Here is an 18103-nt window from a genome sequence, read left to right as displayed (position 1 = left end):
GAAAACAGATACAGTGCATGCACAATGGTTTGCTTGAGTGGAGATAAATATAGTTTATTTCTGTAAAAAGAACACGAAAAATGCAGCTTCATAATATTCAACACTTGGGCTTGCCTCAGATTCTGTTGAAAGTGTGAAGGAACTGTCTGTGATATATTGGGGCTGCAAATGGCAAATGGCCAAGTCTGTATACTCATTTAATTACAATTCTATTGTTTGTACATTCAGTGTTCCTTACTAAAAAGTGCTGGAGTTTTGTTAAATCTGTTTTCAGATCTGTTTTCACAACTCTTCATCTATTACTCTTTCACTAAAACTCTACATACATTTTTTGATAGACGCCCTTTCACCTCTGCTGCATTTACAGAAGAAATTCATCCCTTTAAACTGACCTTTCCATACATAAAGGAAAAGACCTTTAACTCAAGAATGAGCTGGCGAAGGACCCTTTCTGTGGTGTCAGCATTGCTGTATTGCTTCTTTAGTATATAGTTGTTGCTGGGTTTCTTAACGAAATAACCGCGAGGTTTTTTTTAATTTAAAGAGTAGTATAGATACATGCAGCTGTTTATTACATAATCCCAATAAGCTAGTACATCAGCTGCGACAAAAGCTTGGCAAAGTCAAGAATGTTATGACCGTTTACCCCAGGAGCTACTGAATTTCAAGATTACTGTCACTGCTATTTCCAGTTATTCAAGTCATATTCATTGGAACTTTGTCCAAGTATAGTAATCTGTCCTCATGCTGATTTGGAGTCCTGATCAGCTTGCCAGTCCCAGTTCTCTGTAGAAGGGTTTTGCTTATTTCAGAACATAACTTTTCATTGCTTTGATACTTTACAGTGCCTTACTTAACAATCAGTAATTAACATAATCTTTATAAATTGGAAACTTTACAGGGGCCACATTATGGCCCCAGTTGATTCAGGGACTCCCCGTGAAAAAGTGAGTTGTGCGTGGAAGTCCAGGACATAGCACATCCAGAATAACTTTTGATTAAATCTGAGATAGTGTGGTATGTGTTATTGTTAGATTTACTTCTTTGGGTGTTTACAGAAATACAGGTGACTTTGGTAAGTAATGAATTGGAAGGTATTCCACTTACTGTACCAGTTTATATGCAGACATTGTGTACATTGTGTTCATATACATGGTAGAAAAGTTACTCAGTTTAGATTTTTGCTTGGAAAAAGTCTCCCGAATATACTGCCTATTCTTCAAAATGCATGGTATTTTCTTTGAGTGTGCAGACTTTCCTTTTCAAAATACAGAAAGGATGGAATAGAAAATGCTAGTTTCTTCAGGGAATGAGAACCAAAGAAAAAACAGACTACAGCAAGCCCCACAGCCAAATTGTGTCATGACACTAGTCTACGACCCTGTCTTTATGGAAGTTTGAATTTCAAGTGATCAGAAACTACACACATAAGACAGCTTTACTGGCCCCAGCAATTTGAAATATGCATGTTTGGAAAGTATTCTATCTCTTCCAATTAGGAACTACAGGAAGAATATGGAACCATGGGATTGAGGTAAATTAAGATAAATAAATCTTCATGGTACTCTAAAGGGTCTTTTATTGTGGAATCCTCTTACAAAGGTTATCTACAGTGACTAGATTTTCATCTGGAGGATATTTAGTTTTGCAGCATACATAGCCAAAATTATTCTTTTTGTACAAATATAAAATAAATTATTCTAACATTGTCTTGAAATGCTGTAGTCTTGAAATAAGAAAATGAGGTAATCTGAAGCACAGAATGCTGTATTGATCTTTTATAGCTGCATTTGAAACTCTGTTACCTTTTGCAATTTCAATCTTTGCACTTCTGAAAATTGTCCTGAAAAAAATAACTCTTAATATTCCAAGAAAAGTTACTATGTAGAAGAGCTACTTTTTACTGTTTTGTTCTGGGCATAATGCAGAATATGACTATCTTTTCTGTTAGAAACAGAGGATCACAGAATAGTTAGGGTTGGAAAGGACCTTAAGGTCATCTAGATCCAACCCCCCTGCCATGGGCAGGGACACCACACACTAAACCATGTCACCTAAGACTCTGTCCAACCTGGCCTTGAACACTGCCAGGGATAGAGCATTCACGACTTCACTGGGCAACCTGTTCTAGTGTCTCACAACCCTCACAGTAAAACACTTGGGATATTAGCCCCAAGGACAGTGAAGTAATTCTTCTCTGTATGAAAATGTTATGATTAAATTTTCAGCAATTACATTTAATCAACATACCTTTTTTTGTTCCCCAGTTTGAAAGACTAAATCTTGCACTTCAGAGGACACTCGCAAAACACAAAATAAAAGAAAACAGGTATGTATGTGTAATGGGTTTCAAATTCACTTCACTGCAAAATTGTTTTGCAGACAGTTCATAAGGGCTGGAGTGCTAATTGGGAATCAGGATTCTGGAATCTGTTTTCAGTTATTGTGTCCTACTGGTGTGTAACATTTCATGTAATGTAAGTTAATAATGATTTTATTTAAAAATATTCACAAACATTTATATTACTCATAAAGTTAATGAGCAAATTTAGCCATTTGTGCAGGGAGAAAGGCAACAACTGTGAAGAATGCGCAGGTGTTTTGGAGGAAGTCAGAGACTAGTCAGGCATAAATGGAAAGGTAGATGCACTTGTATATAGATCTGTCCCAATGCTTCTAAGATCCCAGAAAAAGATTTTTAAATGCAAACAGTTACTATTAAAAAAAAAAAAAAATGGCTTCTGAACAATGATATGCTACACATACTGACATACATGTTTTCGCTGGGCTCACTTGGCTTCTTGTTTCTGTTTCTGAGGAACTCACCTTGATTTTCAGCACTCCTTAGTACTAACCCAGTATTAATCATCTGAGCCTCTCAGGGAGTGAGAATTTCTTAGCATCTTGTTACATGCTGGGGATTCAATTTATTGAATGAAAAAAAAAGTGGAGAACAAAACAAAGCTGAAAACTACACTATTGCTCCCCATGATAAGAACAGATAATTGCAATGTATCTTTTAAATTATACTTGATATTTTCAAAGCAGTTTACATGCATAGACTGAACCAAAGATAGCTGGTCATATGTGCATTGCAATTACTGACTGGCATATTGCTATGAGTGTTTTCCCCATCGTTAATTATGTGTTGCTTCCTGGCGTAGTAGTTTGAAACCTAAAAGTATTGTGCTATTCTGAATGATGCAGTAATACAAATGTAAAACAGATCTAAATATCTGTACTGCTTTTGCACATAAATACATCAACAATATTTCAAACGAAGAAACCCAGAAAGCATGCACCAAAAGCTTATCGCTTATATGCAGGTTAATCTAATGTTCTTCTCATCACTGTGGTTTGGGTATTCAGGTAGATGTTTATTGACCTCAGAGGGATGCAGTTTTGTATCACAGAATCTGAATTACTACCAATGAAAAAATCATTTTGAAGTTTATAGATATTACTGGTATTTCCTCTCAAAACAGAAATGCCCTCTCATCTCTTTTGAATTGAACACAATGTAATTAAAATAAATGCTTGAATATAAATTCCATTTATATTATAAAATGTGTTATGAAATTTAGTTGTGGCTTCAAGCAAAAAACCTTAACCAAATGAAAAAACAGGACTGTTGCAACCTAAGAGTTTTTAATCAATGGTGGGCCATAGCATTTGGCCTCAATCCGTATCTGAGCTCAAACCACTAAGACTTTAACTTATCACAAATACACGGGATAATCTAAGATCCTACCAAGACCCTATTTTGAATTAATGAATAACTGCCTATTTGATCAGCAAGGCTTAGTTGATACACATTAAAGACAGGGTAGGTAACTGCCATTACTTCCTATTTTTTACAAGGTTTGTCTTGACTTTCATAGTATTTATTTTATTTTTATGATCTTTACAGAAAAACTGGGGATAGAGAAGATTTTGAAAAAATAATCAGTGATCATGCTAATGCAGCAGGTAATATAATCTCATTTAATAATATGTATAAAAACACATATATATATTATTGTCTCGGTTTCAGCTATCATGTATATAAAATAACATATGTATATATAAATTAGGGTTGCTACTAAGAAATAATTTCCTCCATGTAAGGGCTTCAGTGATGCTGGCAACACAGAGGCTGAACTGGGATCTCTGCAACTAACAGTTTCCCAAGTTTGAGATGCCATAGAATCATCTACCCCTAAAACCCAACATCTAGAAGGAGTTGAAACATATATTCAGTAGTAAGTTACAGTCTTACACTGATCCTTTTCTTCTGAACGACTGTAGTCTGTTGGAAGAGAACTGCTGTAATTTGCAATACGGAACTCTCTGGCTACATCTGTAATAGTAAATTAACATTTCCAGGAAACGGAAACATGGGTTTTTGTACACTTGAACTGTTAAGCTGGTCCTGGCACGCAGTTGGCCTGTGACAGATAACACTTTTCCAAATGATTCCCAGTAACAGTTGGGGAGTTGGAAAATTCCCAACCATCAGTCTGCTTGCAGCTGTGCTGTTAAAACAAATTTTCTAGCAAAAATGTGAGCTGTGCTGTGCCAACTGGCCTCAGTGTCCCAGAGTATTCCTAGGGTCATTTAATTTATTGGATCAGGCATAGTACTTGTATCTGTGTGGGTGCACAGATCCTATTTTATTCTTCCTTTGTGTTCTTGTTTTAAGTTTTTAAATTCTTATTTTAATTTTTTATATTGAGCTAAGGGAACTGGGTTAAATCCTGTGCCAAAATGTGCATTCGTTCTGTCTACATCTTGACAAAGAACATGAGTCTTGGATCTTTCCAAACTACAGCCTGTTGTCTCCCTGTTATGCGGACACCACGAGTATGTCTTTGGTTACAGCAGGACTCCTAAAAGAGAGGGCCCTCAGGTGACCTTGCTGGATCAGGGAAGGATATTGCTAATTTGATTTGGTCTAGTGGAGGTTAGCCTGCGATTCAGTGTGATGAGTGCAGTTCTGACTAAAATGTGATTCCATGCAGGTGTTCCTGTGGAGACTCTACGGGAGTCCCTTGGTGAAGAGCTATTCAAAATATGCTATGAAGAGGATGAACACATATTAGGTGTTATTGGAGGAACCCTTAAGGACTTCTTGAATAGTTTCACCACTCTGCTGAAGCAGAGTGGCCACAGCCAAGAAGCAGGAAAAAAGGACAGACTTGAAGATGCTTCCATATTATGCCTGGAGAAAGATCAGGACTTCTTAAATGTGTATTATTTCTTTCCTAAGAAAATCACAAGTCTTATTCTATCTGGTATTATTAAAGCGGCAGCTCATGTTTTATATGAAACTGAGGTGGAAGTGATGCTCATGCCTCCTTGTTTCCATAATGACTGCACTGAGTTTGCTAATCAGCCTTATTTGCTGTACTCTATACAAGTCAAAAGTACAAAACCTTCCTTATCTCCATGTAAACCACAGTCTTCACTTGTGATTCCTGCCTCTATGTTCTGTAAGACTTTCCCATTTCATTTTATGTTCGACAAGGATATGTCAGTTCTTCAGATTGGAAATGGGATAAAAAGACTTTTGACCAGGCGAGAACTTCAAGCTAAGCCCAATTTTGAAGAGTATTTTGAAATTCTTACCCCGAAAGTAAGCTGCACGTTTAGTGGAATAATGACAATGCTAAATATGCAGTTTACTGTAAGAGTCAGAAGATGGGATAATACTGATATGAAATCATCCATGGTAAGAGACTTTTTATAATCATTACTTCTGTGAGAAGTTTGGTTTCTACAGGTAAGAGTGAAAATAGCCACTGAACATAGTGCACTTTGCATTGTTTACATACAATACAACTGAAGAACAGTGATTTATTGAGCGCCGTAATGTAATTCAGCTTGTGAAGCGAATATTCAGTCAAAACTCTGCTTTAGGACAAGTAAAATCTGACTGTTAACTTGATTTTATAAAAAAAAAATACTGAGATTAAGTCAGTAAATTGAGATAAAGCAAATGACAGGCTATGCTGTTGAGAATAAGGGCATTTCCAACACAAAGGCAGTGGCAGGGAAAGCTTTCCCAAAGTGCCCCTCAATCATGTGGAAACAACAGTTCTGTGGTTTGGGGAAAGATGTAGGCATTTCTTGTGCTCATTCACCCTTTGGTATTTTGGCAGCTTTGATATTTTGATGTTTTCATCAGAAACAATCACCAAAGGTCCCACTTAGTTTCAGCTGATGGGATTACTTGCTTTCTGCTGAAGCTGGGTCTGTGGCAAATGACCTGGGACAGTAAAAAATATTGAATATTCAATGACTGGTTTTATTCATCACTGCCTCTCAGATGAATTCCATCTTATATACACCTGAGGTACTCCAGGATGAATTAGCTGTTCAGTCTCAGCACTCCAAGAATTTAAATGAAGAACAGTAATAAAGGTTTCACTCAGTTATTACTGAAGTGGGAAAAAATGTAGCACTGAACAGTTACTTTGTCTCAGATCCATTTCTGCACTAGGAAACAGTTTAATGATTACAAGGGGTAGTAGACTCTGAGTTCCATTTGCATGTATTTAAATCCACAAATCTCTGTTAGCATGTAACAGGTTTTCTTGAAAAAATGATCTTTCAAGCAACGTTAAGCAGAGTTTTGCAGCACCTTGCGCATTACACAACTGAATACAGAAGGGACATATAAACACTTCACACAAAATATTTTGCTTTTTTTAGATGATTAAAATGGGGTATTTCTGCCATTTATGCCTTTAGTTTTAAATTGCAGCGAGTACTGAACATCCTGTGATAAAACTGAAGCAGATTTTCTCACTGTATCTTACAAAGAAAGTAGTGCATGAACGAAACTACTAGAGCTATTAGCAGAAATTGAGAGGCCACTATAGTCATTAACAGTTTATCAGTTGGTGAAAATACACAAAATTCTTTTTGTTTTTCTTTCCTTCCTGAGCTAAAACGGATACTGATACTCAAACACAATTAGATGTTTAAGTTGTGGTCTTAACTTTCGTACCAGAAGGCTCAAGCAAAATAAACTTATTTGATAGCCCTATGATTTAGCACCCTATGTTTTCTCTTAAGCCACTAACTGAAAATATAGGGACTATGGACCAGTCTCATTTTCCTAGGTTTAAGACAAATGTATTTCTTCTAAAACTTGTTTCTAAACCACTGCCATGCATGTTTTGCATGAATTCTTGTTTCTTTAACTGTTTCAGGTAATGGATCTTAAAGGGCAGATGATCTATATTTTTGAATCCAGTGCCATCCTATTCCTGGGATCTCCTTGTGTGGATAGACTAGAAGATTTTACAGGACGTGGATTGTACCTCTCAGATATTCCCATTCACAATGCATTGAGAGATGTTGTTCTGATAGGGGAGCAGGCCAGAGCTCAGGATGGACTAAAGAAGAGGTTAGGAAAGCTAAAGGCAACCCTTGAGCAGGCCCATCAAGCCCTTGAAGAAGAAAAGAAGAAGACCGTAGATCTTCTGTTTTCAATTTTTCCTGGAGAGGTTGCTCAGCAGCTGTGGCAGGGACAAGTTGTGCAAGCCAAGAAATTTAGTAATGTCACAATGCTTTTCTCTGACATTGTGGGATTCACTGCCATCTGTTCCCAGTGCTCACCTATGCAGGTTATCACCATGCTTAATGAGCTGTATACCCGCTTTGATTACCAATGTGGAGAGCTAGATGTCTACAAGGTACACAATTTATTTCATTTCTATGGGATTCTAGGGCAGAAAGGGAAATGGAAGACTAAACTGGACAAAGGACAATAGATGTCCAAAATTTATTTCCCCTAACCATCATTATAAAAAAAGACATTTAACAGATCTAATAAAAAAAATAATCAACAGAATCAGCCGTTAAAGGAAAGCATTTTAGCAAACAATAAATACAAGTTGTGTAATTTTTTCCTTTTGAATGATATTGCAGGATTTGGGCAGGACTTAAATCAGCAGAACAAATAAGACCCAGTCAATATGTAGGTACAATTCTTACTGAACCCACAGACTATTCCGTTACGTGTCACAGTCTAACAGCAGGGAACAAAGAGCCTTGGGTGGCAGTTTTAGTGGGAGGTGTCCCTGCCCATGGCAGGGGGGGTTGGAACTAGATGATCTTAAGGTCCTTTCCAACCATAATTATTCTATGATTCTATGCCTGTTTTAGGTTGAGACTATTGGAGATGCCTACTGTGTCGCTGGAGGTTTACACAAAGAAAGTGAAACACATGCTGTTCAAATAGCGCTGATGGCCCTGAAGATGATGGAGCTGTCAGATGAGGTGGTGTCTCCCCATGGGGAACCTATCAAGGTCATATATTTTATTCTGTTTTATATGGTTAAAGTAGCCATTTTTGTTTGTTTAGTTGCTATTCGGGTTTTTGTCTTGAGGAAATTTCTTGTCATTGCATTAACTCAGACACATTTGGGAATCAAGTGTGTACGACTGGAGAAGCTGATCTTTTGAGTTACATGAATTAAAGTTTTGTGGAAGGGTAAAGATGAAACAAAGATCTGAAAATCAATCCAAAAAACTTGAATGCAGTGAAATTAACAGGTGCACACTGACGTGCTGCAGTTCTTCTCTCATTAGCAGTAAGTTTTCAAGTGGCATGGAATATTCTGTTACATTTTCTAATGAGAAGATTAATCCTCTCTCAGAATTAGACCCAGTGAGAATATCTAAGTGTTGAGGTAACAGGTATAAAGACGAATCATCAAAGACCTGTTCTGACTGCACTAATCCACACGTCTTTAAAGGATTCTGTTGCTATTCTTATTTTACAGCCAGATACTGAGCCACCATTACTATAAGGTAATGGTGTTAGTGCTGTTAAAGCCAAGTGTTAGTTTCAGTGGTAGTTATATTTGTGGCTTCCTTTCAATGAAGACATATACATCTACTGAGCTTTTGATGTAGGTTCGCCTCTCACTGAGAAAAAGAAGAGAAAAGCCTATAAATGATGTGGACATTCTTCTGAGTTAAAATATCCTGCAGTAGGGTCCTATTATTTTTAATACAGGTGTCTCAGTTCATTATGTCTTTCTTTCATTTGCTCATTTTTAACATTTATCTGTTCATTTGTTCATTTAGAAAACTTCAGGCTTCTTTGATTTTAGGTTAAGGAATATTTGTATTCCAAGACAAAGAAAATGATTATTAAGAGGATTACACACTCTACATCTATCACAGAGAACAGCAGTATTATATTATAAATAAATGTTGTTCTTTTTGTATTTCACAATATCAAATTGTTAAGCTTAAGAAATCTGGAAACATCTTGACAATATTATAGTATGTTTATAATTTCCATGAAAAAGCTACCTCTGTAATTTTGAATGAGGAATGCTATTACATTTTTTAATAAAATAGGGAGAAAAAAAAATTGTATAAGTACTTACTGTAAGCTTCGTAAAGAAAACTGAAGCTTTCTGGTTTTAACAAAAGCATGCATCTGTTTTAATGAAATGCATTATGAAAGCATTAGTTGTTTTGCAAAGCACAAAATATATCACACAGTCTACTGTCATTTTATGTATCAGTTGTCAAAGAAAAAGGCGTGACTGCAAACCGCTTAGTTTAAATCAGACTTGTATATCGATGTACATTATTTCAGCTATCTTTGCTGTGTGGGTGGATTTTGCTCTTGTTGCAGGCTTTTCTGCTTTTCACTTAAAATTAGAAATTGTGAATTCTTCATAATGATATGATAGTCTCTTAGTATGTAAAAGTAGCACATGTAGTATATGTGCAAGCTTCCTGACATCTTGCCATTATTGTGTCAGAGTGCTATTCTGAAAAAAAAACATGTCTACATCTGTATAATGCGCATAAGAAAAGGAGCACATCTCAAAAAAAGGAACCTAAAAACACAGAAAGTAGCACCAGCTAACCAAAACTCAAAAATCTGAGTATGAGTTACAATGAAGAGGTATCAAAATGTTTCAGCTACTGTATAATTAATTATCAAAAGTCCATACCCAGGGATTGGGATTTACTGTTTGTGTGAGCTTGTCAATAGAGTTCAGTTGGAACTACAGCATATATATATTGTCTTTACTATTCCCTAAGATTTGTCTTTCTGACCTTAACAGTGAAGCAAGTACTATTCATTAACTGTCGCCAGTTTAACAACATTGTATCATGTAATTCCTCCCAGGAAAGCATCCAAGTATTATAGTAATTCCTACTGATATTTCCACGTCAATATACTGCCACAGACACCAGCATTATCACAGTCATATCAGGTGAAGGATTACATAATATAAATGCAAAAAGCAAGGTAAACTTCAAGCTGTTTCCTCTCCACAAGCAGTGGTGACCAGAATACAGACATTTTAAGGAGACTGTACTAGCTCAATGTATATTAGTAGCTCATTATATTTTTTTAATAGAGGATGGATTTATAAAACTGTCTTTAACCATTTTGTTTTGCTTAATAATGCTATTTTGTGTCTTTTATTTAAAGATGCGCATTGGCCTTCATTCTGGATCTGTCTTTGCTGGAGTTGTTGGGGTTAAAATGCCCCGTTATTGCCTTTTTGGAAACAATGTAACCCTTGCCAATAAGTTTGAATCTTGCAGTATACCTAGAAAAATAAATGTCAGCCCAACAACTTACAGGTACAGTGCTTCATATCTGTAAAATGTCCATCTGAAGTTGTTACTGTAATAGTTCATTATCTTCCTTCTCTTCTCCCCGCCCCCGCCCCAAGTACTGCTGTTTTCCTTTTTCTCTGATTGCTCATGAATGCACCATGATTATTTTCAGTCAGAATCCAATCAGCAGCACCAAGAAAAAAGGTGAAACAAAAGCTGATACTTCTTTATTTTTTGATGTTATATTTAAGATAAATGGGCTGTCCAGGCCAGTTTTTCTTCTTACCCTGCAGCTGCATACCTCTTGCCTTCCCCCCCCCCCCACTATAGTTGGCTCCTTTTTGAGCTCTGTGGCTTTCAATGTGAACTGGAAGCCAAACTAGCTGCAAGTGCCCTTGAGAATACAACCTAGCTGAAGAGCTGTTAAACATAACCCTACACATTTTCATTCTCTTTTAGTCAGGGAAGATGAATTCATAGGTTGCAATGAATCAGCCATGCCACGGCTTAGTTTATAAGGGTCTTGATCTCAACTGAGTTTAAGCTTTTTAGTATGGACCTTCAGCTGTACTGTTTATCACAGAATCATAGAATGGTTTGGATTGGAAGGGACCTTAAAGATCATCTAGTTCCAAATACCTGCCATGAGCAAGGACACCCTCCACTAAACCAGGTTGCTCAGAGCCCCCATCCAATGTGTCCTGGAACACTTCTAGGGATGGGGAAGCAACAACTTCACCAGTTGTGGCAGACACAACTACTCCAGTGACTCACCACCCTCATAGTGAAGAACTTCTTCCTAATATCTTATGTAAACCTTTCAGTTTAAAGCCATTCTCCCTAGTCCTGTCACTACATGCCCACTGAGATCAGAAATTTTTAGTAATGTGTACTATATAATTATGAAGACAGCTAGCAGGCTCTCCCATGGGAAATACAGCATCTCTCCTTTAGACACTTTGTCCACACATGACATGCTTATAACTTGTGGCATAAGTAGGTTTCTGCATGGCTGCGTATTCATCTCAAGAGAATATTTGAAATTAGTGTACTGTTGAAATTCATTCTCTGAGCCCCTAGAAAATAGAAAACTATTATTATCATGGTATGTTTGTTTTTTTTCCCTGAGCGAATGATGTGTTAACCTCCTTCTTGTTGAGTGGTTGTTTTTTTTTTTTCATTTTGATTCCTTCACCAGTTCTAAACACATATTGAAAACATTATGGCACCTTGCACAGTTCCTGTATATTGCAGTAATTGTTTGAAAACTTAAATACCAGATACGGGCATCTTATGTTGTGGGTTTGTTATATAAGTTACGGGTAACTTAGATACCAGTCATGGGTATTTATCCCTACAGATTAACAATTTGTGTTTCAGATATAGAATACCACTGGGTTTACTGGGTGCATGTGTTTAAAAGCAAAATTGCTAGAACTAGCAAGAGGATCTGAATAGATCTGAATAGTTAATAAGCTTTTCAATATTTCATTAGTTGAAACATTAATTAGGGTGCCAGTTTATGTGCAAATGTGAGCTAGCTTTCAGTACCAAATAATTTTTGAAAGCATTTACAACAAACAGCACCTATGTGGAAAGCATTGACAAGACAAAAAGAAGAGGAAATATTCCTGTGTGTGCTGGTATAAGTTAATAGGCTATCAAGATTACCAGGTAAACAGGGCTGGTGGTAGTGTTGATGGTGCTATATTTTCAGTAAATAACTTACAAATTTTAAATTAGATTCTGCCCCGACTTTCATGAAGGATTACTGAATGTCTGTACTTGTAATTACAGTTAGTGACTGATTCATTTTTAATCAGGAGGACTTGTCTTTATTCTAGGATGTTAAAGGAATATCCAGGTTTTGTGTTCACGCCTCGCTCAAGAGAAGAGCTTCCACCTAATTTTCCCAGTGATATCCCTGGAATTTGCTATTTTCTGGATGCTTATATTCAAGAAGCAAACTCACAGACTTGGTTTCCAAAAAGAGATATGGGAGATGGCAATGCCAATTTTTTGGGTGAGGAAACAGGAATAGACTAAACTGTATATTCGCAAGTGTATAAAATAAATTTATAAATATTTTGATTTTTTTTAATAAATTGAATTTTTTTTAAAATGTATGAAACATGAAAGCACTTTAGGTTGTTAACACCTGAAAGCCAGTATTAAAATTTCAGGAAGTATGTCACTGACTACTTTTTATTTTTCCTTTGCATAAGGAAGATAGTCACTGAAATAATATTGCAACTTCACTGTTGAAAGTGCTACTAAAAACTACATTTTCCCTGTGGTAATTTGTAAGTGCTGTGTAACAACTCTTGGTTTTCTCTGTGCTGAGGATTCTAGATGTATTGTACATGCAGTGTGTCAGGAAATGTAATGTACAAGTGATGCAGCCAAATGCAGTGTTGTGAGCTGGTGCTTATCAATGACTATTCAAATGTATTTTCTTAGTGATTCCATAAGAAAATATCCATTGCTGTCATTGCTATTACATACTCCTTCCAGTGCATCTTTTGGGCCCCATCGTAGAAGCTGCTGACATCTAACACTGATCAGAGTCAATATGTTGAGGGTGCTCAGCATCTTCTGGATCAGGCTGCTAATTGTAGCTAATACATATATATATATATATCTAGCAGAGTTGCTGCTTACTGTTTCATGAACTTTGTGTATAAAATGAATATAGATTAAAACACTGTATAATCATACTAAAGTTTCTGTAATCATCGAACAATATTTTAGTTCTTGGGGTTTTTAAATTACTTTAAAAAATAATATCCACTTGCTATTATGTATTAGAGCAATAAATGGTTTCTTTTTGTTGTAATTTAAATTTGAAATGCTTAAAAAGATATGTAATAAAACATGCTTTGGAGTGTTTACTTCGAAAGGAAATTTCAGTGGGACTGTATAAAATGGAACAGAAGCACACTAGTTTAAAGCTATGAGCTTTATTCAAGGACAGCAATGTGGGTATGACATGTTATTGAAATTCCTATGGTATACTTACTTTAAAGATGCCAAGGAAATCTACATGTAAACAAAAATGCTTTAAAACGTATGAACACATATTGCAAACTTGGAACGTGAGTGGAGAACTCTCAAGGGTCTGCCTCAAGAACAGGCGGAGTAGAGTTAGTTGCAAGTTCTGAGTTTAGGATTCTGCCTCTCAGACTAGCAGATCCGTATGCACAGAAATTTCTCTGATCCCAGCTGCAGGGTGAGGAACTGCTCTGCTTACATACATACAAATATTTCCAGTAGCTTCAAATATTATTAGTTATTATTCTAACCTCTTAAACTCTTGGGTTCAGACATATCAAGCCATAAAAGTCTTTCTTCAAGCTAGTTGCCACTTAATCAGATTTTGCTCTCTGCATATTTACAGGGAGCAATTACATTAGACTAAGGTGCCGTTCTGTTTGTTTTCTGAACTTGTCTGGTTCATTCTGAAGCTTAATATACTGTTTTGTGTCAGTTTCTTATTTGAGTGTTTTATCTGAGTAGAAACTCATACAGAACATGTACCATCTCACACAGAACAGGTACCATTAAAGGCTTGGGGAAAAATTCTGATAATGAACTAGCACAAAGAACATTTTAAAAGAATATTTTCATTCAGATTTCCTGTAGTCAGCATTTGAACAAAACTTGAAACATTGACTCCTGCTATTGCTTGAGGTCTCCTATATCCCACCAACACACTTAGAAATAATTTTTTGACACAAAAATGGAACCTGAAAGTCTATACATTATATATATACCCATCTCTCTCTTGAACACAACATACATATACATGCACATATACAAGCAGATGCATTTGTAACATTTTTAACAGCAGTGTTTCAAGGAAACAAGAACTATGCAAATCTTGGCAAGTGATCTTTGCAGTATTATTTTGGTTGGAAAATTCTGTTCTATTGACATAAATACCCAGAGGCAAGTAGCAGTCCCATGGGGCTACTCCTGGATTTTAAAATGTCAGAGTATTTGAGTACTGACTCTTCAGTAAGCTCATATGTTAAGCCAGTAATGACTGAAGTCAGTAGGAATTTATCCATCCCCATCAACTGTTGAATGCTGAAAAACAAATAGGTTTTTAAATAAAAAAAAACCTTTCTTTCTTCATATCTACCGAATGGGAGGGACTCTTAGTAGTGAATTTCGTTCTGTCCCTAGGAAAGAATATTGCTGGACTGGATGATGTCCCTTTGTCATTCAGTAGGATGTCCTTGACACCTTCCTAAGTATATATTTGTAAAATTAGATGTGCCCTAGGCCAAAGAGAGTGAATTAATAATTTTGTATTAATGCAGATAACTGATCTGATTACAGATCAAATTCATCTTCCAACATTAGTTTTTATATCTATTTTTTTAATACACACTAGGCTACATTACCAGCTAGGATAGAATTGCTGTAGAAATCTTTTTAAATTTACTTTTTTTGTTTTTTCTGAAAAGTTCCGAATATTCCCATGTTTACTACTTCAGCCTTATTTCAGAGAAGAAACTGGATAAAGCACTTACGTGTACACATAAAGCAACTTACTTGAATCTCAAGGAAGTAAGTAGGATTTAGGCATGGATTTAAGGCAATGATTCAAAAAGTGCTTTAAAATGTACTTGTGTTCAGACTCATTCTGCAAAAAAAACCACAAGTCTATGTTTAGCTTTAAGCATAACTTTAGAATGTAAGTCTCACTGAAGCTGCTCCTCTGTTTTAAGTCTTTTGCTGAATGAATATGTATCTAATAAGGGATAATTATTTTCAACTAATCTTTTCACTTGGATCTTCAATGTCCTTTCACTTTTTAAGTAATCTTTTCACTTAAAGTCAGTGGAAAAAAAGGAATCAGACAGTAAGAAAATCTCTGAAAGAAAAGGAAGGCAATTTAAATTCTGCTGTACTGGGAGATTTTGCAAGGAAATAAACCAGTTGTTTTTTAACTGATGGATAGTAGTATGTTGTACATTATTGTACAACAATTGTACAACAAAATTGTATTTGGATGCAATGCTGTTTATATAAGTATACAATTACCTTAGTATTATGTCCAGAAGCAGTTTTGTTACTATATGAATTTTTATTTTACCTTTATTTTATTAGTTCATGAAGATTCTGAGGGGCTGATTCCATCACTATGTGATGGAAGATAGATTTTGTCATAGTGCAATTACTTTGCCAAAGGTGTTCATGGCCCTTGAAAGAAATAACAAGTGGGACCGTTGAATCTTAACAGTGACATAGTGAAAGTAAAAGCTATAGCAAAAGAATTCAAATGAATTTATTTCGTTTATATTTATTTTAGCAGGCAAGTCCTGGTAAGATTTCAGGGAGATGCTGAAAAGAAACTCTCATTGCTGGTGTCTGAGGAAGTGCAATTAGTGTGGAGCTGATGGTTTCTTTCTGAACTACTGTGTAAAACCAAAGTAAACAAAGTCACAGAAACTGATAGAACAGTGAAGTGCACAGATAATAGAGCCCCAGGACAGATCTACATTTTCCCGTGAAATCTTACAAAGGAAGAATTCAGACCTCACCCAAAATCCAGTTTATTTCTCCCATCATTTTCTTCTGCATTCTCTGCAGAAATGGCTGCAACAGATAGTACAGGAGGTCGAATCAGTATTTCCAGCTGAAGGCCACCATAATTAAGGGGAATTTCTCCTCAATCTTGGCAAGAGGACCATTTTTCAAACCCCACCCATCCTATAACCTAGCAGGCTGTAGCTCCTCCCAATATTTGTGCCTGCTCATTGTTCTGCAAAAACAGTGGAAGGGAAGTTTTTGTTTCCTGCTACAGCAATAATTTTTGTGGCTATTTGCCCTATAGCAAAGAACCACGTTGCTGTCAAAGTCCTGTTCCAGTTTATCAGAAGTCAGCTTGGCAGGAACCAAACTTAACTTTGAGGCTGTTTCTGAAGTGAAAGCTAGGACTTTCTTTTCTACCTCTTAAAGAAGTCTGCAAGATGTGTGTGACAACAGTCTTTAGATACCTCTAAAACCATCTCCCATGGTACGGCTGCTCACAAATACATACGAAGGAAATACTCAGATATAAACTTTTTTTTTTTTTTTAATTTCCTAATCCATTCATATGAGTTAAATCACAGTTCTTTTCTGCCAAGCAAAGGCAGAGAGTAAAACTCACTGTCTTACATTACTCAGCATTGTTCTGATTATGAAGCATAAGATGGAAGATAGTCAGCGGTTCCAGAACTACTGCTACATTGAGGTGCAGTGGTTTAAAGATCCATACTCTCCCAAAAACAAACAGTATGATCTGAATGTTAAACATGTACTTAGGCTAGAACATGAAACTGCAGAGCCAGTTGAAGAAATAATAAACTGTGAAAAAATCTCAGACAAAGTAAAGAACCTTATAAAGTTTTGTGTCTCATCTGCTTTTGGTGGTTAAAGTGAAGTCAAGTTTAGCCAGTTGTTTCCTAATATAAGTGGAAATAACCACAGTGCTTTGTAGCACCATTATAAGCCTCCTTCAAAGATCTGTGCTGAAATTATTTCCCATCTTCTAAGCAGTAAAAAGTTACAAATTCTTGTGCCCCTACACCAAGAACTGCCATGTTTATATGATCATCCTGAAAGCATGTTAATAGGAAATAATGCAGAGGAACACATGCTGTAACATCCCAAGGATGTGAAAGGGGGGCAGATTAAGTCATAGATATACTTTCACTCTTCTGAATTTTTCAGCCTGAACAAAACCTGCCAAAGAAAATATCAAGGACAGTAACATTCCCAGGAGCTTTGGAGTACAAGCCTAGAAAAATTAACAGAAGTCTTTTCACTGATTGCAGAAGGTATTAGGAAAGATTTGGATATATGATTAGCTGGCTCTACATTGCTAAGATTACATTCACCTTACAGGAATGGGCAGAGCGCACAGAGTTTCTCAAGTCTGCACAGGTTATGGCATTACAGAACAGCACTGACACATTGAGGACTGTTTCAGTCAAAGCTTGTCAATATCAGTATTGGAAGATGAATGTAATGGCATAGTGAAATAGTGTGTAGTGGTACAGTAGTGTCCTGGGTTCAGCAGTAGCAGTCATTTTTCTCCTTCTTGGTAGCTGGTGCAGTGCAGTGTTTTGACTTTAGGCTCGGGAACAGAGCTGATAGTGATGTTTTGGTTTGGCCAAGGACTTTGTGAGCCTCATGCTCTGCCAGTGAGGAGGGGAAGCCAGGAAGAAGCAGAGAGAGGACACCTGACCCAAGCTAGCCAAAGAGGTATTCCATACCACAGCACGTCATGCCCAGGATGTAACGGAGAGTTAGCCGGAAGGGCTGGTGCACTGCGGGGTTGGAGGAGGTATCGGTCAGAGCTTGGTCGGGCTGGGGGGGGGGGGGGGGGGGGGCGAGTTATCAGTTGGCTGGTGGTGAAGTGTTGTATTCTCTTCCCTTGTTATTTCCTTTATCATTGTTATTATTGGTGGTAGCAGTAGTGATTTGTGTTCTACCTTAGTTACTAAACTGTTCTTATCTC

General features: G+C 36.6%; 1 protein-coding gene and 1 long non-coding RNA gene across 3 annotated transcripts in view; both read left to right on the top strand.

Annotated features, from left to right (window-relative positions):
- Window positions 1-13456, top strand: part of GUCY1A1 (guanylate cyclase 1 soluble subunit alpha 1) — a 35337-nt gene extending 21881 nt beyond the window's left edge. For both annotated transcript variants that reach the window (XM_061475923.1, XM_061475928.1), the window contains 7 exons: window positions 2268-2329; window positions 3911-3969; window positions 5001-5710; window positions 7197-7682; window positions 8155-8298; window positions 10457-10611; window positions 12432-13456. In XM_061475923.1, the coding sequence (XP_061331907.1) occupies window positions 2268-2329; window positions 3911-3969; window positions 5001-5710; window positions 7197-7682; window positions 8155-8298; window positions 10457-10611; window positions 12432-12633 (1818 nt within the window). In that variant the 3' untranslated portion in view covers window positions 12634-13456. The remainder of the gene's footprint in view (window positions 1-2267; window positions 2330-3910; window positions 3970-5000; window positions 5711-7196; window positions 7683-8154; window positions 8299-10456; window positions 10612-12431) is intronic.
- LOC133280945 (uncharacterized) overlaps window positions 1-18103 on the top strand; it is a 185943-nt gene that overhangs the window by 66493 nt on the left and 101347 nt on the right. The window lies entirely within an intron of this gene.

Source organism: Pezoporus flaviventris, unplaced genomic scaffold, assembly GCF_033815535.1.
Source record: "Pezoporus flaviventris isolate CSIRO_AGI_PZ_B2104156 unplaced genomic scaffold, CSIRO_AGI_Pfla_v1 ptg000002l, whole genome shotgun sequence".
NCBI lineage: Eukaryota > Metazoa > Chordata > Aves > Psittaciformes > Psittacidae > Pezoporus > Pezoporus flaviventris.
The sequence above is the reverse complement of the archived record's forward strand: the minus strand, read 5'-3'. Positions and strand labels throughout refer to the sequence as shown.